The sequence below is a fragment of the Nanorana parkeri genome, unplaced genomic scaffold, assembly GCF_000935625.1.
Source record: "Nanorana parkeri isolate BGI_ZX_2015 unplaced genomic scaffold, ASM93562v1 scaffold135, whole genome shotgun sequence".
NCBI classification, from domain to species: Eukaryota; Metazoa; Chordata; class Amphibia; order Anura; family Dicroglossidae; genus Nanorana; species Nanorana parkeri.
This window is the reverse complement of record NW_017306403.1, coordinates 547,356-570,879: the sequence shown is the minus strand read 5'-3', so window position 1 is coordinate 570,879 and position 23,524 is coordinate 547,356. Positions and strand designations below refer to the sequence as shown.

General features: G+C 48.4%; 1 protein-coding gene across 6 annotated transcripts in view; it reads left to right on the top strand.

Moving 5' to 3' along the window:
- The window catches only part of PLXNA1 (plexin A1), a 293,334-nt gene that overhangs the window by 226,158 nt on the left and 43,652 nt on the right, over positions 1-23,524 (top strand). For all 6 annotated transcript variants that reach the window (XM_018553932.1, XM_018553935.1, XM_018553936.1 and 3 more), the window contains 10 exons: positions 7,552-7,648; positions 7,982-8,172; positions 14,901-15,052; positions 16,139-16,259; positions 16,349-16,485; positions 18,598-18,765; positions 19,725-19,818; positions 20,521-20,760; positions 20,867-21,010; positions 21,755-21,989. In XM_018553932.1, coding sequence (XP_018409434.1) covers positions 7,552-7,648; positions 7,982-8,172; positions 14,901-15,052; positions 16,139-16,259; positions 16,349-16,485; positions 18,598-18,765; positions 19,725-19,818; positions 20,521-20,760; positions 20,867-21,010; positions 21,755-21,989 — 1,579 coding nt within the window. The remainder of the gene's footprint in view (positions 1-7,551; positions 7,649-7,981; positions 8,173-14,900; positions 15,053-16,138; positions 16,260-16,348; positions 16,486-18,597; positions 18,766-19,724; positions 19,819-20,520; positions 20,761-20,866; positions 21,011-21,754; positions 21,990-23,524) is intronic.

Here is a 23,524-nt window from a genome sequence, read left to right as displayed (position 1 = left end):
CCCCCATTTTCAATTCATTTAATTTGCCCCGGCTGTCCCAATTTCCTTTGCTCATCATGTCGTGGTTAAGTGCTTTATTTTTTTGAGATAACATACTATACTTAATGTCTCCATCTTACTGATGATTAGTGTATTCAGGTATCGAATATTGTTTTGTTTGCTTCCAGCCGTTAATGGAAGGGAGAATTTCCTGTAAAAACTGCTTGTAGTAAGGCAGATTCTCCGGAGACCATCTGAAATATTTACCGGAGCATTTATGAGGGTCGATGCTGCAGTGACCTCTGCTGAGCAGTTACAAACCTCCGGCGATCCTCCCGTTTGGTGGGCTGAGTCCGTATGAAAGGCACAAAAAACTGCTTTTGGCTCATTATAACATCCACTAGAAAGTAGATGCGGATGAGACTTTCCTTCCATTGCTATTGCAGATGCAGATTTTAGATGCTCCCTCTAGTGGTCCTCATTAGATGACGGAATGGGATTTGCATCCCTGCCTAAAGCACCTACTCTGGGCAGCATAAAAAAAATGGCCCTTGCAGTGGGGCCCTTCCGTACCGCAAGGGTTAAAGGCTCGTTCGATCTCGGGGTAGAGGAATTAGGTTAAGTACCTACCAATTTCATTGCACGACAGGCTTCCACCACACTGTGCCTCCGGTCACCAGAAGCCTCTTCTCTCCGGAGCTCTGGTCGGCGGTCACACTTTGACATCACATTCAATGCACTACCAACAATCCTGCATTGTACATGAGGGCGGCAAGGGCCCTTAGAGTGGGACGTATCTGCCAATTAACAGTGCAGGTCGGGTGAAAGTGTAGAGACTTTCCAATATCTCTGTGAAAGTTGAAGACCTATTTAAAGGGTAAGGACACTTTCACTCAAAGTGCACTGATCTATTGCATCCATAGACTTCTACGCGGCCGTGTTCCGAGACTGGAGACGGTCTAATAGAAGTAGACGCGTGCGATTCATTTCATTCCGAATCAAAATTTGTACGCATTTTCTGAAATTCGGGCATTTCTGAATCCCAATGCATCGGAATGTGTCTGAATACGAATTTCTGTTTCCGAATTTCAGATCCCGTCCCAATTTCGTTCAAAAACGAAACTGAATCGGACATGTGACTTTTCTGGCCAATCAGATGTGTCTGAATATGAATTTTCATTAAAGGAGAACTATGGGGTCAGTGCCATATACAGTATATACATATAATACTAAAGCTGAATCTCCTAGACCCGAATGGCATTCAGGATCCAAATTGCATTGGGGAGCTCCCGAATGCTATTCAGGACTGGGAGCCTCAGCTTCAGTAATATACAGTATGTATATGGCTCCCCCCAGACCTGAATTGCATTGGGGAGCTCCCGAATGCCGTTCGGGTCTGGGGGATTCAGCTTTAGTATTAATACCTGTATATGGTTTTCTGTGGTAGTCGCAACAAATATTCGCTCGTAAATCTGAAAATAAAAATTGTAATTTCGTCCGAAACCCCGAACCGCATTGGATTTCAGACCTGCATCCCAAAATAACGAAACAACCGAATCTAATTTTTCTGCAGCTAACATGTTTGAATAGAAGTCTATGGGGTTGCATTGCACCACTGGATATAAAAGCGGAACCGCAGGTATCAGATCACGTTAAGTATATATCTGTGGTGCGGGGAGGGGGGGGGCAGTTTGGTTAGCTCAGGGTAGAGGGGCTATAAAGACAAGGACACTTTGGGTTAAATCGCCCTTTTCCTTTAAGTTGTACAAAACGCTTACCATGTGACTCTGGACGCACCGCGTTCCCGGAAAGATCTGGAAGTCTTTCTTTTATCCTATTTGATGGACATTAGCCACGGTGAGGGCGGCTCTGGTTCTCTTTAAGCAGACCAGATTTGATATATCTTTGAAAGTGAAAGTTGCTAATGACGGCCATCTGTGGGATAAGCCGCGGGCCATGCGACTGATGTGTTTTCTGGAGGCAGGGAGAGTCGCTGCGAGTGATCTCATGGAAAGGTCACAGCGGTTAACCTGGAGAGTGGCACACCATCCCCGGTGCTGACGTCATCGATCTGGAGCAGATGTGGACTCTCCGGCAAGGGCGTAGCCGTCATTCCTGCCGATGTGCCGCTCCGTGACTCTGCAGGCTTTGCCCGTTTTTGTTTCCAAGTTCGTTAGTCAAGATGTTTTGAATATTTTTGCATTCTCGTTAGGAATTTCAGCCAACTGTTGAAGTACAGAGCAGCTGCAGTGCATTATACAGATTGAGCTGAGCGAACTCTGACCCTAACACAGTTGCAGCGTTTGCTGGATCGCATTAGCAGGTCACAGTTTGGTTTTACTTCTTGCCTGGAAATTGGTCAGTCGACCCAAAGCTGATATTTCAGTGTTTGGTGAATCCTGGAGAGTTAAACCTGCCTTGCACATTATGAGGGGGCCCCCACCATCCCTATGCTGAGTTCCCGGGTCTGCACACCTGTCGTGCCCATTATGAGGGTCCTCCACCATCCCCATCCTGAGTTCCTGGGTCTGCACACCTGTCGTGCCCATTATGAGGGTCCCCCACCATCCCCATGCTGAGGTCCTGGGGTCTGCACACTTCCTGTGCCCATTATGAGGGGCTCTCATCATCCCTACACTGAGTTCCCAGGTGTGCACACTTGCCATGCCCATTATGAAGGCCTCCTATCACCCATATACTGAGTTCCCATGTCTGCACAACCCCTGTGTCCATTATGAGGGGCTCCCATCATCCCTGCCCTGATTTCCTGGGTCTATACACCTGGCATGCCCATTATGAGGGGCTCCCCTCATCCCTTCACTGAGTTCCCATGTCTGCACACCTGCCATGCCTATTATGAAAGCCTCCTATCCATATACTGAGTTCCCATGTCTGCACACCCCCTGTGCCCATTTTGAGGGGCTCCCATCATCTATATTCTAATTTCCTAGGTTTGCACATCTACTCTGCCCATTATGAGGGGTTCCCACCCTCCCTACACAGAGTTCATGGGTCTGTACACCTGCTATGCCCATTATGAGGGGCTCATCATCTCTGCAATTATTTATTTGCTCTGTACACCTCCCATGCCCATTGTGATAGACTCCTGTCATTCCTACACCAAGTTCCGAGGTCTGTACTCCTGCCATGCTCATTATGAGGGGCTCCCATGATACCGGCACTGAGTTCCCAGGTCTGTACACCTGCTATACCCATTATGAGGGGCTCCTGTCTTTCCTACACCAAGTTCCCAGTTCTGCACACTTGCAGTGCCCATCCTAAGGGGCTCCAGTTCCTGGGAGTCCACACCTGCTGTGCCCATTATGAGGGTCTCCCATCATCCCTGCTAGACTTCATGAATATTTTATTCTTTAAGGAAAATGTATCCGGTTGACCTGCAGCACAGGAAGGTGAGCAATGACACCTTAAATGATTGGCACCGCGTCACCCCCACCCATGTAAACTGCCTCGCCGCACACAATTACGCATGCCAAGTTCTCTGCTGCAGCGTTAATTAATGCCCCGCCCGCAAGAGACTTTTAACGTTTGGGCTTGAAACGCCATATTGCGGTCATTAAGAGATCTGTATCGGACATATATGAGCGCATAGAAAGCACTGTGTCATTTTTGGGGGGTGCAAAAGTGGCATTTTGACATAACTGGCCGCAATTCAGGGTGTAACAATTGGCAGCGGTAATAGCGGGAGCACACGAGGGTGTCATTTTCATGCATCTCAGTATCCTGCTTTTATCCAGACGCTTCTCTCTCCAGCCTGCTCACGGGTTCAGGTGCTCTGCACACCGCTCGCATCTCTGCGTTAATCCGCTCGCATTGCCGTGTCAGCCGCCGGGGCAATCCCCTGCTTCTGGTCGGGAGGAGGGGGGGGATCCTAATCTCATTTGCTGCCACAGACAATACAGCAGGAAGCCACAACTGCAGGATTTGCTTTGACCTCCCGGCCCGCGCCGTCTCTTTCCAAGTCATTCGCAGCATCATTATCTCCGAATTACGGCTTGTCGCCTTTTAATATGGGGAGGGGGTGCCGGCTCCCAATGCGGGACTGACTGCTCAGGCGGCGACGGGTTAAAGGACGGCATCAAAAATAAGCGGCGGCGTAAGAACCGCACGAAATGAGAAAAGGTTTCTTTTGGCATTGTGGCCGCCAAAGCCGCGCGCTTAAATTTTACCAATAAACCGTCGTCGTAAATCATTCCGGTAATAAATAATAAAGCAGAATGAAGCTGTATCCCCTGAGCCGCCACCGTGCTCCGGGCCGGGAGTTACTCCGGGCATAAAAACCGCCTTCAGTTCCCCCGAAATCAGGAAGTCGTTTTTCACTCCTGCCAGCGCGATGACCTGAAATGCACCTCTGCACACCAGCTAAAATTTGAAATCAGACTTCTGGTCGGAGTGGTGTTGTTTGTAAACCAACTGGCGGAATAAGCTTACTAAAGCTCTTTGTTGGTGTCAGTATATTGCAGCTTTATGCTTTTGGGTTGGACGAGGGAGATGCCGAAATGAGCGTTAAGTAGCCCGGCCACCTCCGGCCTTCCGAAGATCTCTTGTAGATGAGTACAGCCTGTCCTGCAGAACACAGTCTTATTGATCCGTCTTCATTTCCCAATGCAACCCGCTGAGCCACCCAGAGCAGCCAATCAGCTGTTGTGATGGCTCGTCCTGTCTGGCCAAAGAGTGAAAACTGAACTCCAGGCACACAAAGCTTCATCTAAATATATTCCTCAATATCCACAGAGCCTATAAATTCACTTGTATGCCTTTACAAACACCGATATTACCTTGTACTGTGCTGTACATAGCCTGAGCAGAGCCGTGGGAGGGGCCCAGCTGTCTCCACCCACTACAGGCTGCCTACAGAAAACTACAGGAGGGGGCGGAGACTAGAGAAGTCACCCTGCACAAGGAAAGAGACTGGCAGTGATTGGTCTTTATTACACTAGGGGGTGGAGACAAGACCAGTCACCCTGCACAAGGAGAGAGATCAGCAATGATTGGTCTTTATTACAGGAGGGGGCGGAGACTAGACCAGTCACCCTGCACAAGGAGATAAAGCAGCAGTGACCGGTCTTTATTACAGGAGGGGGCGGAGACGAGACCAGTCACCCTGCACAAGGAGAGAGCAGCAATGATTGGTCCTTATTACAGGAGGGGGCGGAGACGGGACCAGTCACCCTGCACAAGGAGCGAGAACATCAGTGACCAGTCTTTATTACAGGAGGGGGAGGAGACCAGACCAGTCACCCTGCAAAAGGAGAGAGTAGCAGTGACCGGTCTTTATTACAGGAAGCTCCAAGTTTTGCACAGATCTGGAAGATTTCTTCTCCTTGAGTTGGACTTGAAGGCTTATTGGCTGTTGCTTTCTTCTGTTGCCAGTTTGCTTTTGAAGTCGAAAGCCTTGCACCCGTCATCCTGATCCCCGCTTCACTTCATAGTGAACCACAGAACCTGAGCAGGAGGTCAGGGGGACATGCATGTTCTGGTGACAACTAAAAGAGGCTTTCTCTCACTTCCTGTTGTTTCTCCAGGACAGGAAGTGGAGGGAAATCTCCCCTACACAGTCACAGACGGCAAGAAATAGTGTTTCACCATTCTGTTCTGAATCCAAAAACCACATATATTTATTAGGTACATTGTAACACGTTTATGTTTTTCCTTTGCAGCAAGAAATCTTTCTCTGCGGTATCAAACACCCTCACGGACTATGTATCTTCCACCCTTCCTCTGCGCATGTTTGCCCCATCTCATGCAGGAGAAGAGCAAGAAAAGCTTTACATAGCACCCAATAGGAGGAGTGTCCCCGTGCTGGAACATCGCGCAAATGTTTTTGCTCCCGGTTCAGGACGCCATTTTTTGTGAAGTCATTACTGGGTTATGTCATCTCTCGGTTTTCCATAAAATGGTCCCGGTGTGATCCCCGCCCCGGGCGCCTCGAGAAAGTCATTACTTCCCCTCTCACCCTTTTATCTTCCATCTTCCTCTCCTTTTGGATGTTTAATTTCCATTTGTAGCCGTCAGTCAGCATTTGAAGCCATCTCAATGCTGTAAATGCAACAGGCCGTTTATCTCTGCGCTGTGACACATTGGTTGGGGGGGGTGGGGGGCGGGGGCGGGGGCGTTGTAGTCTCAGCGTGGCCCCCACAATGCTCTGTGCTCCACGTTGACTCATCCAGTATAACAGGACTAATAATCGGAGGCCTTTTCAAGGGGCTCGCCATAAATGAGTGCTGCGGGGGGGTCAGAGGTCGTTGGTATCTCGCTGCATCTGAAGTGATGTCATACGGTATAAAGCCGGCAATTTATATTTGTCTGCGCCGCTTTTAACTCCCACCTGGAGTGTCCGCATTCATCATGTGTGTGTGTGTGTTCCAGGATGGGATGAGATAAAAGAGGACCTGTCGCTTGTTAGAGAAACATGTCACAGAGATCCGCTGAATGGAGATCATCTCATCAGTGCTTGGTAATTGTTTCCAGGTTTGTAATACATGTATGTATGTGGGCGGAGTCATATCAGCTCATTTACATGCACACGCTCTGCATACACCTTAAGGTTTTTCTTCAGCTATTACCAAAACAAAGCGTTTTGTTTTGGTAATAGCAACCTATGTCAGTTTTTTAGACATTCAAGGTATAGGCAAAGGACAGTGACCCCCCCATTCCCCCAGCTTATTTGGGGAGCAATGGGTTGGGAAAAATGCCCCTTACATTGGGGGTCAGTGGGAAGAATGCTCCTTACATTGGAGGTCAGTGGGAAAAATGCTCCTTACATTGGTGGCCAGTGGGAAGAATGCTCCTTACATTGGGGGTCAGTGGGAAGAATTTCCCTTACACTGGTGTTTAATAGAGAAAGTCCTCATTACATTGGTGGTCAGTGGGAAGAATGCTCCTTACATTGGTGGTCAGTGGGAAGATTGCCCCTTATAATGGTGGTCAGTGGGAAGAATGCCCCTTATAATGGTGGTCAGTGGGAAGAATGCCCCTTATAATGGTGGTCAGTGGGAAGAATGCCCCTTATAATGGTGGTCAGTGGGAAGAATGCCCCTTATAATAGAATGCTCCTTACATTGGTGGTCAGTGGGAAGAATGCTCCTTACATTGGTGGTCAGTGGGAAGAATGCTCCTTACATTGGTGGTCAGTGGGAAGAATGTCCCTTACATTGGTGGTCAGTGGGTAGAATTGCCCCTTACATTGGTGGTCAGTGGGAGAATGCCCCTTATAATGGTGGTCAGTGGGTAGAATTGCCCCCTTTATAGATATCTAAAAAGATAATTGGCGTCATTGGTAACTTATCTGAGAGGCAGAATCTGCGCCGTTACCCCTAGTAATGGAGGAATCCCGGTTGATGAAGGTCTACATGGTATGGCTGCTCATTTCTTTCAGCACATACTGCCACATACCGGAACACGCGTGTCTTATGAAGAATCATCATGGAAATGCCGTGTACAAAAATGTGGCAAAGTAATTCTCAGCTAAATGTTATTTTTATCCTGTTTTTATGACTTTTAGGATGTTTTTTATCTCTTGCTTATGACTTTCTGGTTGCTCTTGTCTTGCAGTATAACTACGAGGGGAATGACATCAGCGACCTACCTGTCAATCTGTCCGTGGTCTGGAACGGCCATTTTGTCATTGACAATCCTCAGAACATACAAGGTGAGAGTCATTTGAGTGTCAAAAATTAGTCTCTGTTGCCCATAGCAACCGCTGTATTTTTTCCATTTATTACCCGCCCTGACAGCGGAATTTGATTGGTCCCAGTGAGTAACACAGACAGGTCCTCTTTCAGACACTTTGATTCAGGAGGCCCGGTGTGCATGCTAACCAAGCCAAGTTTTTGCCGTTCTTCCTTCCAGCGTTTTGAGCTATTGGATTTGATCTTGCATGCCGCGGCTCGGTGTTCGTAATGCATTGCTAATTAGCACCGGCACGTCATTAATTCTTGTGCGCCACACGGGCGAGTATTGACTGTCTGGTTTGTTTGCGCAGCCCACCTGTACAAGTGTTCAGCCCTGCGGGAGAGCTGCGGACTGTGTCTGAAATCCGATCCACACTTCGAGTGCGGCTGGTGCGTCAGCGAGAAGAAGTGCACCCTGCGCCAGAACTGCCCCATGTATGAGAGCCCGTGGATGCACGCCAGCACGCCGCAGAGCCGCTGCACCGACCCCAAGATCACCAAGGTAAGGGATATGTGATACCGGAAGGTATTGTAGCTTTGATTTGATGTAGTTGCATTTTGAATTTGTGCAGTCTGTGGGGGATGGGGTGAGCCCCTGTGGGCGTCCAGCGCCTCGTCCATGAGGATGACCCGATTTCGGGGCTTGGGGGTAGTGCGCCCCATACTTGTACTTTGAATTGACATGTCTACTTTCATGTATAGCATTGAGGGATGGTGCATTTTTCCACCCTGTTCGCTCTAGGCCCGAGGGTCAGTCTCAGCTGCTCAGCTCTCGGGTATAGGCCGAGTAGTGATGCTGCTTCGCTTTAGCCTGCAGTACCAACATAAATATTGGGGGGCAGCTGAGTTACAGTAAGTGATAGCATGAAAACCTGTATCCGGCAGGATTTAAAAGTGGAATTCCAGAAAAAGGTGTATATATAGGGTTTTTTATTTACATAGAAAATACCAGGTGGGGGAAGGAACTAGGGATGCACCGATGCTGTCTTTTCGGTATCGAGTGCTAGTACCAATATTTTGCTGTCGGTACTTACCGGTGCTTCCGCTGGCATGGAGACGGCTTCCCGGGCAATGAGGAAGCCGGGCGGCGAGTAATGACCCGCCTGATTGGCTGAGAAGCCAGCTCCATGCTGATTGGCTGGGAAGACAGCTTTCCAGGCAATCAGCATGGAGACAGCTGTTCGGCCGGCTCCATGCTAATTGGTCAGGAATGAATTGGCTTTCACAGCCAATCAGCATGGAGCCGGCTTCCCAGCCAATCAGGAAGCAGGGAGGCGAGTCATACACACATGTAAGGCTTGCACTGAAATACACACATGTGAGGCTTGCACTGAAATACACACATGTAAGGCTTGCATACAATACACACATGTAAGGCTTGCACTGAAATACACACATGTAAGGCTTGCACTGAAATACACATATGTAAGGCTTGCACTGAAATACACATATGTAAGGCTTGCACTGAAATACACACATGTAAGGCTTGCACTGAAATACACACATGTAAGGCTTGCACTGAAATACACACATGTAAGGCTTGCACTGAAATACACATATGTAAGGATGCAGTTATGAATACAGAGCTACATTCCAGTGTGTCTTTTATAACGTTTTAGCTTTGCTCTGCCCTAAAAAGGTTGCAATTGATATTTAAATGTTTCATCCTTATTGGGGTGTGTCTGGGACCGGGCTATATTGTATTATATTGATTGCTTGTGGAAGCATTTATCCTCGTGCAGGGCTTATACCCCATTGTACCCAGCACACCGGTGATGCCCACGCAGAGCCCTTTCCCTCCTAAGCTCCTCCCCTTCCCACAGCTTACAGAGCAGGCAATCCCACCATAACTCTGATTTCAGCTGAAGCCGAAAGATGAAGACAACTGAAAAATATTTATCATTTGAAAGGATATGAAAGGCAATTATAGATCTCCTTTATATTCCTATGTATGTACGTGCGCTCGGACTCTTAAGTTCCCACCTCAGTGCGCCCGCACGCCTTGATAAACTCCGTGCTTTGTGATCTCACCCCAGTAATGGCCACCTTTGGGAATGGCTGACCCGGGCAGCCTCCCACCGTCAGTAATATTGGAGGGAATGGATCAGACGGAGATGAGACGGCCAGCAAACGTCTGCGGCTTATGCCAAACGCGGCGAAGATCAATGCCATCTTCCTCCCTGTGATCCTCTCCTCTCACCTCTCCGCTTGTGCGGATCTGACAGCGCAGGGCGGCGGTTTTTTATTTTTTAGATGAGGTGTTTGTTGTTTTATTTAAAGGTTCCCCTGTGAAACCAATTAGAGGAGAGCTGTGTATGAAGACATGTCTGTGCTACAGGCTCGGGTGATAGGAGGAGGTAGACGCTGGGTACTGCTCATCACACCCCACACAAACTGGGGCCAACCCTCTTAAGTGCCATAAGAAGCAGAAGCCGGGTGATTGCTCCATTCTCTTCTATGGCAGGAACTTGCATCCGAAGCGGCTTGCCAGGTTTATAGCATTTTGATCGCACTCGTGCCGCATACATCAATCAGAGCCCATGTGAAGAGGCCAAACTGCATTGGTGCTAGGTTTACATACAGAACATCATCCAAGTACATATTTGTGATCTGTCCTGTCTGCCAAATTGTTTGTAATTCTGTCCAGCCACCCTTACGATTTACATAACCCTACCAGACAGGTCAGCAATAGAGCTTTGGACCAGAGACAGGAGGGGGATAGGATGCTCAATCCAGATTTTGCAGGCAGCTCTCTTTCAGCCAACCCTTAAGGGTCCCTGGAGTAATCTAAAGAATGCATGAAGGGTGAGAGCACCAAGGGTATACAAGACCAGTCACCCTGCACAAGGAGAGGGAGCAGCAGTGAGCGGTCTTTATTACAGGAGGGGGCGGAGACCAGACCAGTCACCCTGCACAAGGAGAGAGCAGCAGCAGTGACCGGTCTTTATTACAGGAGGGGGCGGAGACAAGACCAGTCACCCTGCACAAGGAGAGAGCAGCAGCAGTGACCGGTCTTAATTACAGGAGGGGGCGGAGACAAGACCAGTCACCCTGCACAAGGAGAGAGCAGCAGCAGTGACCGGTCTTTATTACAGGAAGTTCCAAGTCTCACATTGGAATACTGCACAAATCTGGAACAAATAAACAAAGCTCACCAAGATTCAAGGAAGAATACACATGACTCTTGTATGAGGACAATATTTGCTTATCCCGGAGTTCAGCTTTAAGTAAGGGGCAGAGGTAATTCAGTGGCACAGAGCAGAAGTACACGACATGCTGCCCATGCCCTGCGTACTTTGAAGTATTTTTGGGCGTGCATACTTACATTGGCACACCGAGGATCCACAACTGCTTAAAGGAGAACTATGAGGTCAGGGCTTTTCCCCATATTTCTCCTAAAGGGAACGGGAGGACACAAATTTGCGTCCTCCCGTCACCCCAGGCTCAGTATACCGCGAGCTGCAGCTCCCGGTATACTGAGACGACACTGCTGAAGCGGATCCCGACAATTATGCCGGGATCCGCCCAGCTGCGTGACTGACAGCTGGCTCTGCCTATCTAGAGGCAGAGCCCGCTGTACCTGCCCCCTCCCCCGTCCGTTCCACCAGTCAGTGCTGGAGGATCGGAGCGGGGAGGGGGGAATCCAGCCCCTCCCCTGTCACGCCAGAGAGCCGTGAGAGGATCGAGAGGTGATCGAACGCCGGGATGTGTTCGCTCACCTCCCGATCTACTGAGCCGACCTATGACAGTCTCCTTGTCACAGGTCGGCTAGAACTATGAGGTGAGTGAAAAGCAGAGTTCTCCTTTAATCTCCATGCTTGCTGTGGGTCCGTGCCTCCAGAGTATTGTAGCCAGACAACTAGCATTTTCAGAAGGCTGCCAGCAATGGCCTCCACATTTCCTGCAGCCAGCAAACATGCATCTAAATACATTTAGCGGGTCCTGCGCGAATTGTCATCACGGTGACACAAGTAGATTCTGTGCGAAGTCGGCAGGTCTCTCCGAGAAAGTTTTCAAGAAAAAAAAGATTCTGTAAACTTAATGAAAGCTGTCCCCTTATAAATTCCTCTTCCTCTTCCTGTCTCCCAGCGGCAAATCAGTAACGAGACCCATAATTCCCCAGAATGAGATTGTGCAGACGGGCACCCAGGCTCATTGATCCCATTTAGTGCCCGCAGGTGTGTGTGGAGCGACGGCCCGCTCCGGAGGCAAAGCAAGCTCCGCTGTGAGATTTCCCGTAATTAGCTTGTTATTGGCGTTGGCGAGCCGCCTTCCCATTCGCTCATCAGTCATAATGCCGCTTTTGTCAGCGCACACCTGTCCAGCTTATTGAAAATAATCTTGCTAAATGGATCTCATCACGCGGCCATGGAGTGAGACGGTCGCTTTGGGCGAGGTACAAGGGAGGCGCGAGGACTCGGGGCCCTTTTCTGGACTCGCGTTAAGTGCCCCACTGAAGTGGAAACTTTGTAGTCGCGTTATGTTTGCGTTGTGGCCTCTTAAAAGTTGAAAGGAGAACTACGGGCAAAATCAGCAATTACATATACGATGCAGTCTATCATTTGCATCTGCACAGCAGCTTTTCTTTTTCTCGGTGCCCCTTGTAGCATTCAATGCCTGTGGTTCCTGCCAGGAGATCTGTGGATTTCTCTCTCCCAGGCCAAGCTGTCCAGTGAAGGGCACAGTTGAAGAGACTGGAACGAACCATAGAACACTGCCGGGGGTGCTTACAACAGTCGGCTTTTAGACCACTGCAAATGCTTTAAAAGGTGTTTGCTAGAGTTCGGCTTTCATTTTCTCATACTTAAAAGAGAACTATGAGAACTACGAGGTCAGTGTTTCCCCCCATAGTTCTCTTAAGGGTCACGGAAGGACATAAACTAGCGTCCCCCGTGATCCAAAGCTCAGTATATCGCGAGCTACAGCTTGTGATATACTGAGACCGCCGCAGCCGCGACGGATACCAACAATGCTGTCGGGATCCACCCAGCTGGCTGATTGACAACGGGCTCTGCCTATCTAGAGGCAGACCCAGCTGTACCCGCCCCCGTCCGTTCCTCCAGTCAGCGCGGGAGGATCAGAGAGGGGAGGGGGGGGGGGAATCCCTGCGGGGAGCCGTGACTGACCGTCACCGCTCTCTGCAGGGAGATGATCGAGAAGTTAGCGAGCGACGGTATGTGTTCGCTCACTTCCCGATCTATTGAGCCGACGTGTGACAGCTTCATTGTCACATGTTGTCTCGGAACTATGAGGATAAGTGAAAATCACTCCCCTCGTAGTTCTCCTTTTAAAGTCTGGAATCTGTGAAAATCAAATACGTACCCTCCAGAAAAATCAGTTACCACTGCAGTGGGGCTTCCCTTGCACTGCAAGGGTTAAGTGCTCCTTTTGTCTAAGGAGCTTGAATAAAGCAAATATTATTCTTATCTGATCCTCGGTTGCGCAGTGGTCAGCACTCTCCTCTCTCCGCCTCCGCTACAGTTATGGGATGTCCATGGTCAATAGACCTGCATAGAACGTGATGATGTCGGCGGTCCTTAGACCTGCCAGAGCCCAGGGGAGAAGAAGCTGCGGGGACCGGTCTTGCAGCCCAGAGGGAGCCAACAGGACCGAAGATCAAATAAGTTATACGGCTTTATTTTAGTCCTTATGGATTCTGGGATGGCTCAGTCACCAGGAAATAATTGTTTGCTGTATAAAGATTAAACATGATCAGGATCAATGAATAGTGGGGGGGAGGTTTCTTATTTTGCCCATATTTCCAACTAAACATCTTCATTTGGGAAAGGAAAAGTTTTGGTCTTCCTAATATTTGTAAATGAATGCACACATACACTGAGTGGCCAGATTATTATGACCACCCCATCAGTACTTCGTTGGGCCGCCTCGTGACTCCACAAGATGATGAAAGGTGATGCGAGGAATCTGACACTGCACTGTTGCCCTTCTGTTGTCTTGTACCAGTCTTGCCCCTCCCCCGTTCCGCCCTAACATTGACTAGTCGCTGGCGGCCACAATTCTCACGTTCAGACCCAGATTTTCCGCTGACAGTCCGGTCTTTAAACACTTTAACAACAGCTGCTCTTGAACATGTAACGAATTCTGCTGTTTTGCTGATACTCGCTCCATGGCCCCGAGCGCCAACAATCATCCCACGTTCAAAGGCTGTTACATCGCGTTGTTTCCCCGTATCTTCAGAAACAAATCACTTCTACTGTCGTGGTAACCAACCCGCTCCCCTATTTATAATGGTCTGGCCCTCTAGCAACTTCAGCGCCAAATTATAGCTAATTAGCCTACAAACGTCAGGTGGTCATAATAATCTGGCCACTCAGTGTATATGTATTCTTCTATATACAGAAATTGCCTTGCCGGCTCAGGCAGCAGCAGTGCGTAGCGGCTGGTTGTGCTTGCAGCCGCCCTTTGTACAGCGGCGCAGGCAGTTCTGAAGTCGTAATGCTCCCGCTGTGTGCGCTTTCTTACCGCAGGCTGCTGTGTTTTGTACGGTAATGTCAGCAGGCAGGGGGGCTCTTTGTAAATCCGCACACATTCCTGTCGAGTTTGAACAGCAAAGCGAAAACGCAGTCGTTTAGGCCGGGGGAACCAGAGCGAAAAACGCCTTCGCTTTAGAAGGCCCAACCGGACCAGGTCCATGAATATTTCACCGTCGCTGTAACGTGTGATGTGAACATGCCAACAAGGGAATAGCTGCCGAGTCTGGGCCAAAACTTTGATCAGCGAGTGTGCGTAGGAAGCAAAACCGGCACTTTTTTTTTATATATAATTATATATTTATTGTCGTTATTGGCATTTACTAATCGGAAATGATTCCTCCGGCGGGTTCCCCACATTCTGACTTCTTAAGGTCCAAATGGCTGTTTTGTTGGCATTTCATGGAAAATGTTTTAAAAAAATGATCCTTTTTATAAAGCTGCTCTGGGCATTGTCTCTAAACTGATGCAGCAAAAGTCTATTTTTCTGAAGTTTGCAAAGACTTCCAGCTGTTCAAAATGACCGGAATATCTGTAATAAATAAGTCAAGGCAACTGGGCTTGCTGGACTTTTCTTGAAGACGTTTCACTGGTCATCCAACCAGCTTTCTCAATTCAGAATGACTTGTACAAAAAATGATCTGGGAATAAATATGGTGATGTCGCTCCAATCCACATAATCTGTTAGTAGATAATAGACACCGTACAGCTGTTCATGCATATTGTGGTTTTCTTTCAGCTCTTTCCTGAAACCGGCCCCAGGCAAGGAGGGACCCGACTCACCATCATCGGGGAGAACCTCGGCCTGAGGTTTGAAGACATCCGGGTCGGTGTGAGGGTCGGGCAAGTCATGTGTGTCCCCTTAGAAAGTGACTACATCAGTGCGGAGCAGTAAGTATCACCTCGGGGGGGAGGGAATGTGTTTTTTGGCAAGCAGGGTTCCAGACCAGAAAAATACTTCATGTCTCATTTTGTCTGGTGTGGAATTGGTGTGAACCTGCCCTGAGATCAATCTGCCTTGGGCTTCACAGTGAGGCAACACCCCGTGACCTCTGGCCAATATGTTCCTCTATCTTCTGTACATTCCTATCCCTACAATCCAATACTCCCCCTTACCTTCCCTCCCTTTTGTTTTCCTTCGCCCCCTTTTAATTCATACATATATACTCTATCGCTATCTTTCCTTCACTGCCTACCTCCTGCCTGTGGTCTCCATCCCTAACCTAGCCTCTTTTATGATCTCCTATCCTTCCAATGCTAAGCACTCACCCACCTTCTCCCTACCTAGATCACATACTACTTCTTCCTCCTCCTCTGACTACGGCCAATGCCCCTATCTGAAATCCACACTACATTCTAACCTACAATCACCCCATTCACCTACATGAGGGGGGAACACACCATGTACCCTGACACACCATACCAACACACCATGTACTCTGCTATGGTACAGGTCTGTCCTAATGCACTACGAGACACCATGTGACACCGGTACAAGGACCAACATACTTTAATGATCATTTATTCACTTTGTTGCTTGGTATAGTAACCCGACATTTGAAGTACCCAATAAACGTTTTTGTTTACTAGGCCTTTTAATGCTTGACTGCATCTAAAATCTTCAATAAAAAGTTACGGAAGAAACATCTGGGCTCAAATATGGTCCCAGTGAAGGATCTGATAGCCATAATCTGGTAGCCCCGGCTTCTCTGAGCAATTACATGTATTGGAACTCCATGAATTTATTGCTCAGTGTGTCATCAGAGGGTGCTTGGGATTCTACCGGCATGTCAGGGTATTGACGGCTCACTGTCTGTTGGGTGCCACTGGCATTGAAAACAAGATGGTGCCGAGCTGTGACTTGCTGGGCTTCATATGCGCTGATGAGGAGAAGACTTTGGAGGCAGTTGATATGTTTGCACAGGGGTGCTGCATTTATATAAACACTGAAATAAAATGATCACTGTCTTCTTCCAGGATTGTGTGCGAGATTGGTGAGGCCAGGAGCATGCAGGCCCGGGAAGCCACTGTGGAAGTCTGTGTCAGAGATTGCTCCAAGGATTACATGACCACTGCTCCAAAATCGTTCACCTTTGTGGTAGGTTACCATCCAGGTATCTAACAGCTAAAAACGCCCCGTGTTTCACTGAGCAGCTGTAACTTGTATATTTCATATTCTTTTGGCAGACCCCTCATTTTAAAGGTGTGACCCCTGCTCGTGGCCCACTGTCTGGAGGTACATGGATTACCATTGAGGGAATCTACCTAAACGCTGGCAGTGATGTGTCTGTGGACATTGGAGGACGACCCTGCATCTTTTCATGGTAAGGCCACGTGGGACTGGTCAACCTGTGTTATTGCAACAGTTCATTCTGCTGGCTGGTGGTGCATGTCAGGAGTTCAAGATCCAATGTTGGCCATTCGCAGGCCAGTGTGGGACTTCTAGATCCACAGTTAGCCATTCACAAGCCTGTTTGGGACTTTTAGATCCAATGTTGGACATTCACAGGCCAGTGTGGGACTTCTAGATCCAATGTTGGACATTCACAGGCCAGTGTGGGACTTCTAGATCCAATGTTGGACATTTACAGGCCAGTGTGGGACTTCTAGATCCAATGTTGGCCATTCACAGGCTAGTTTTCCAGCAACTTCGGCCAGCTATCTATCTCAAAACACACAAAAAAGGAACAAGACAACCTGTTGCACAGCAGGGATGGTGATAGGTTGCTGTAGTCTGTTTCCTTTATACTCAAAATGGCTAGACAATAACCTCGTGTGTTTGGCCTCCATAATGGCTGAAGAGGGTAAATATTGTTTATTTGGTGCTTTACTTGGTGGCTAAGTGGTTATCAATTTGCTGGAGTTGAGTTCCTAGCAAGACCAGCATCTGCATGGGGTTTGTATGTTCTTTCTATTTCTTTGTAGGTATATTTAAGGTGTTCCAGTTTTCTTCCATAACCCAGAAATATACTAGAAGGTTATTTGTCCTGAGGATTCTATGCACATTAGTTGTACTGTGTGTGGAGGGGACATAAGAGTGTAAGCTCCTCTGGTGCAGAGACTGATGTGACTGTCTCTGTGTTCTGTGTACAGCACTGCAGAATGTAAAAGCTATATATATGTATAACAATGATGTGTGACTGTGGTGGGACATTAGAGTGTAAGCTCCTCTGGTTCAGATACTGATGTGACTGACTCGTCATTCATGTACAGCACTGCGGAATAAGTTGGCGCTTTGTAGCTACTTAGGTAGGCTGGTCAGGTTTGATAATACAGCTGAACACAAAGTACAAGTGAACCCAAAAGCAAAGACGGAGCAGTTTTGCATCAAAGCAGCATGGCCTTTCTAGTCTCGTCCCAAGAGCTTACACTCAGGAGATAAAACACACTTGTCCCTATACAGCAAACTCCTGAAGCCTTTGCCGGGGAGCAGAAGCCGCCGAGCCCCATCGGGGAGACGTTCCGCCGGCAGACGGTTTTGTCTGGCAGCCGTGGGTTTCAGTGTTTTGCCGTGTGCCCGCAGGCTGCTTCTGCCGCTCTCGCTTCTTCCTCTGCCTTCCATAAGATTTCGGGTGCATAATTTCTAGATTACCAATGATAATGGAGCAGGTCTTTAAATATTTTCCTGTGGTAATTGGTGGTTATCAGCGCTAATAGCTGCTGTTTGCCGGGTGAGCATCTGATACAGACTGAACAGGCTTTTTATACCTCGGCTATTTTTCCCAAATGTTTCCCAGCCGCCTGGTAGAAAGCCGCGTCTGACACGGCGCAGAATGCGCTTCCGGTGCCCGTGTGCGCTGCCTGTGAAACGAATGCCATTTAAAGGGGTCCCTGCCTTGTTTCTTGAGGACTTGACCCTTTTGTTCAGGTTCTTTTTAAAGTCCAACCCCAGCCTTCCGTTCAGTCTTGCACAGCTGTACCGGCTCCTCTCCTGGACTGAAATGACTTCCTCTGATGTCACTGCACACTGCGAGCTTCTCACGATGTGCATTAGAAGCTGCAGCAAGTCAGATAGAGCTCCGCCTCATTTCCTCTCTGGAGGAGACTTAAACTGCTTCTAGTTTGCATAGTCGAAACACATATAGGAGACTCGTGCCTATAGCAATCCCCCCGCTGTCCCTGTGCGATATGGCCGCATAGAATAAAGAGGATTTCAACTCTTCTGCAAAGGCCATGCCCTGTTAACCTACCCGCATGTGAAGTGTAGGAGGAAATCGGAGGACCCAGTAGAAACCCACACAAGCACAGGGAGAACATGCAAACTCCATGCAGATAGTAATTTGAACAGCCTTGATGGAAGCAGAATCCATTCTGATTGGCTCCTGCATGCTCTATGGTTATATGGGAGGGAGAAAGTCACGGAGCCAAAAACATGTTCTATAAAGACGTAATGTTTTTATTTTAATGTTTATTCCGGGTTTTTTTTCCTTTCTTAGGAGAACGGCCAAAGAGATTCGCTGCAAAACCCCGCAGGGCCAAATTCCATCCAGTGCAGAAATTGAGATCCACATCAATCGCGCGGTGCTGCGCAACCCCGAGGTGAAGTACAATTACACGGAGGACCCCACGGTGCAGAAGATCGAACCTGAGTGGAGCATCACCAGGTAATATACACAGCTTATCACAATGACCGCGGAGGTCTCCGATCTCTCCCGATGAGTCAACATTGAATTGGAACTTCACGGCAAATGGATGAATACATGTGTGGGAGGCGTTTTATCTACCAAAGGATATGTAATCCTCTCCAGTCCTGAGATTTACACAGCTCTGGCACTCGGCACAGCTCTGAGACCTCATTTTACTTTGCTGTAGTTCAATAAGTCTTGTCCCTTCTCCGGCCTGTGATTGGACAGTAAAGGAGAAGCAATAGACTGATGAGCTCATCTGTCACATCCTCCTATCAGCACGTTCCTTAGTGGCACACTGCAGTACAGCTGATTGGCTCATTGAGCTGCCTCTCCCTCCCTCCATCTGAGCTCTGCTGTACAGTTTATGTATTAAAGCGGACCTTTACATTCAAAAATCAAATTCTACCAATGCATCCCCCTCTATGTGTGATGATTAATAATAACAGAGACATGTCAGGTGATTGCGAAATACTTACACTTGCAGAGCATTCACTTCGTGCTTTGAAAGGGCAAAATGACTTCAGTTTGGCGCAGCAATGCGCACTGGGATTGTCTTGTCAAAAGCAGAGCATTGCTGGGAAATCTCATCTGTAATCTCACGAGATCTCAGGGAAAGGCATTTTCCTCCCCTGAGATGATGTGCATGGTCACATGTCTAGTCACATGTGCCAGTAATCCAGGAAGTAAAAGGAGAGCTAATAATCTGCCCTTAGTAAGCATGGCCACTGTCAGAAGACTGGGGAAGAAAAGAGAACTAAGGAATACAAAGCCGGCAATGATCATGAAGTATGTGTCTGTAGATTGCCATCACTAAACATTTCTAGAGGTGCGTTTGTTGTTATTTTACAGATATGGGGAAAGGTTCCGCTTTATGATTACAGAGCTGCACACATTCTGTCTGGAGTTTAGCTTTAAGCTGTGTTTTTCCTTTTCAGTGGTGGGACTCCGCTGACTGTAACCGGACTGAACCTGGCAACTATTAGGGAGCCGAAGATCCGCGCCAAGTACAGCGACGTGGAGCGTGAAAACGTGAGTGTTAAGCAGAGACCGATAGAAGTGTGTTAGGAGGTCCGATAGAGGCGTGATGGGATATTAGAGTATCGGTAGCCCCCTCATTATACTGTCCACAGTATATTTGTAGAACATTTTGTGCCTTTTCTTTTTTTTATTACATTGTATTTCAATGAAAATAACCGGCGATCATGACCAGTGATCTACTCTTGCTTCTTAGCGGTAGCAACGATCCGGAGGCTCATCTACCCCCCTGTAGCGTTGCCACTGCTTGTGCGCATGCTTCATAAAAGCCATGTCTATGGCTTCCTCTCCCTTGCTCTTTCATGATTGGAACAGCCTGGGCGGTGGGCGGGACCAGTCTGCCCTGCTGGGAATTAGTGGCAGGAGGAAGCGCTGTCAATCAAACATACCCGCCCAGTCAGGTGGTGCTGCTGGTGACGTAGGCAGCTGGGAGCCTGACGGGGCCAGTAAGAGATCTTGATTGACAGCGGACTCCTCCCATCACAGCAGGGCAGGCCAGTCCCACTATTGTCCTGGCCGTTCGGATCAGAGAAGAAGCCATGCGGTCACGTGACCTGGGACAAAAGCATGGAATAAAGGTATTTAGAAGCATTTATTTGTATACACTGCTCTATAATTTGATTTGGGATTTCCCAACTTAGATTTGTAGAAAGGCCCTTTTAGGTTTACAACCACCTTGTCTTTTTCCCCGTCTAGAACTGTACGGTTTATAACGACACCACCATGGTGTGTCTGGCCCCTTCCATCGACAACTCCCTGAGAACTCCGCCGGAATTCGGAGAAAAGCCAGACGAGATCGGCTTCATCATGGACAACGTCCAGGCGCTGCTCATCGTGAACATGACCAGCTTCACCTACTATGCCGACCCCGTGTTCGAGCCCCTCAGTCCATCCGGGAACCTGGAACTGAAGCCCAGCTCTCCTCTGATCATCAAAGTGAGTGAGGGTCACTGTGCAATTACCGGGGTTCCCCTCTCCTTCGATTTCCTGTAGCCGCAGAGTGTCTAAAACTACATTTTTGCTTTTTTTTGTTCTTCCTCAGGGTCGTAATATATTACCAGCCGTACCCGGGAACTTCCGCCTCAACTATACAGTGCTGATCGGCGACACCCCATGTGCGCTAACTGTCTCTGAGACGCAGCTTCTGTGCGAATCGCCAAACCTTACGGGGCAGCACAAAGTCACGGTACGTATACTGTCCTCTACACAGCAACACGTCGCATCCATTGCCAAGTATGTAATCATCTGCATATAAACTGATATTTTTGGTGCGCGCGAACCCAAAACTGACTTGGGACCTGCAGCATTTCCCCACCAGATCTAAAGCCTTTGCCAAGTGCCACCTGTAATCTCCATACACTGCTCTGGACGATGCATCCAATAGGAAGAGCTTAGGTAGCAGGTGGGGGGAGTTAGGAACTCAGGTGCAGAATTCTCATTATGGAGTCACAAAAGGCCAGGTTAAAGTTTTGGCATCTACTCAAGCTAACATATCGGTTTTGAATGGACTTGACCTTAAGCCCTGGTTCACACCTAGGCGTATTGCATATGCGCGTCTGTCCCGCGTTTTTTTTTACCGCGATGCGCGGTAAACAAAATCGCGCAACAAGCGGGCATTTCCGAGGGCTACTTGGCTGTATCCCAATGGAAACGCGCAACAAAAATGGCCCAAAGTAGTACCTGTACCTTTTTCAGGCGTGGGCCGTTTTGTAGCGCGTTAGGGACGGGCTGAAATACGCCAAGGTGTGAACCAGACCCATTGAATACAATGGGATTTAGATGTTTGAGCGTTTTGTAGAGCGTTCGTCTAGCGTAGAACGCGCTACAAAACGTTCTGGTGTGAACGAGGGCTTAAACATTTCAATAGTCGCTTGCAGGAGATCAGACTCATCTTTTAGGTCTGTGACCTTTTTTCCTATTACCTTTTCAGATCAAAGCTGGAGGCTTCGAATTCTCACCCGGCACTCTGCAGATCTATTCCGACAGCCTCCTGACCCTTCCGGCAATCATCGGCATCGGTGGAGGCGGCGGGCTCCTCTTGCTAATCATCATCATCGTCCTGATCGCCTACAAGCGCAAGTCCAGGGACGCGGACCGCACCCTGAAACGCCTGCAGCTGCAGATGGACAATCTGGAGTCACGTGTGGCCCTGGAATGCAAGGAAGGTAAGACATGGAAAATACTATGTGTCTTAATGATAATGCTCCAGACAAAAATGTGTAGAGGTCAGCCACAGGCTCTCCAGCCTTCTCCCCTCCAGGCATACAAACATATAAGCCGCACTCCGCTGTATTTCATTAGAGACCGGCCACAAGCTTTATTGATGGCAGTTTAGGTCAGAGATAAGCGGCGCCATACCGAAAGGTGAAACAGTCCAACGATGCCTTTTAATTCACAAACCAAAATGGCCGACGTGTTTCAGGGACAACACTATTCATTCATCAGGGCTTTGAACGGGATAAGGATTTGGTTGGACTCAAAGATACAATAACCAAATGGATCTCTACATATGATTTAATATAAAGATCTCATGGAATTGTGATTAGCAACAGCAGAAGCTTCTGTCTGATAGAGGGAGTGTTGGTGCCAAAGCGCGTTGATTGCTTCTTGATCAAATTGTGAATTAAAGGCACCTTTGGACTTCTTCCACCTTCGGTTTGGCGCCCTTTATTTCTAAGCATTAAGTCAGTTCTGTGTACCCTGTTTTTTTTTCGGGGCTGCCTTGCCAAAACCAGTGAGCTTATTTGCAAACTTCCTGCATCCGAGCCATCTGCATAAGCACAGAAACCCCAGTGCCTCTTGAGTATGTTTCTTTAGGACAGGGGTGCCCATTAGGTAGATGGTGATCTAGTAGTAGTTCTCAAAGCTGATGCTGGTAGATCGGGAAGGGTGTGAATGGCGGCCCCTTTATTCTATTTTGGTATATTTATTTAGCTGTGCACACATGATTACCTATCAGCCTGAGTCTGCTCAGCCGAGCTTCCTGACACCTTTCTGGTGGATTCTGGTGTTTGAAGTGCTATGTATTACATCAAAGAATATTAGTTTACACAGCCTGTTGCAAAATACAGCAAGGTGAGCCGGGAGGGACAGCCAGGGGAGAGAGCGAGGAGAGATAGCCAGGAGAGAGAGCGAGGAGAGACAGCCAGGGGAGAGAGCGAGGGAGTTTTTTTCGTTGGTAGATCTCATGTAGCTCGTCATTTGAAAAGTAGATCTTAACACAAAAATTGTGGGCACCCCTGCTTTAGGAGACTAGGTCAGAAAAACATTCTCTCCCTCCATCAAACCTGACTCCTCCCACTGGCACGTTTCGCCCAATTGGCTTACACATAGCCATGTTGGGTGAGTAAGCCCATTGGGCGACACGTGTGAGGGAGTGGAGTCACGTCTGACCTAATCAGGCAAAGGAATGAAAGGAGTATGGTGCGTGTGCCTTCTGTGTGCAGCCAAATGGATAAACCAAAGCCTGGCCTGGAAATTTGTACCCTCGTCATGTGCGCCCAGACACACGTTTACTAAAAGAACCCGCACATTCCCCAAAACCGTCCTCCTCCAGCGATGGTTTTACAAGCCATTCGGGCAGATGTTCCGGCTTGTCTACACTTGCCGGGTTTCATCTCGCACAATATGGCCGCGTAGCTTTTCAATCGCTGAAGTCAAACCATCTCCCCGTTTCCCCCCCCCCCCCCCACTCCCTTCT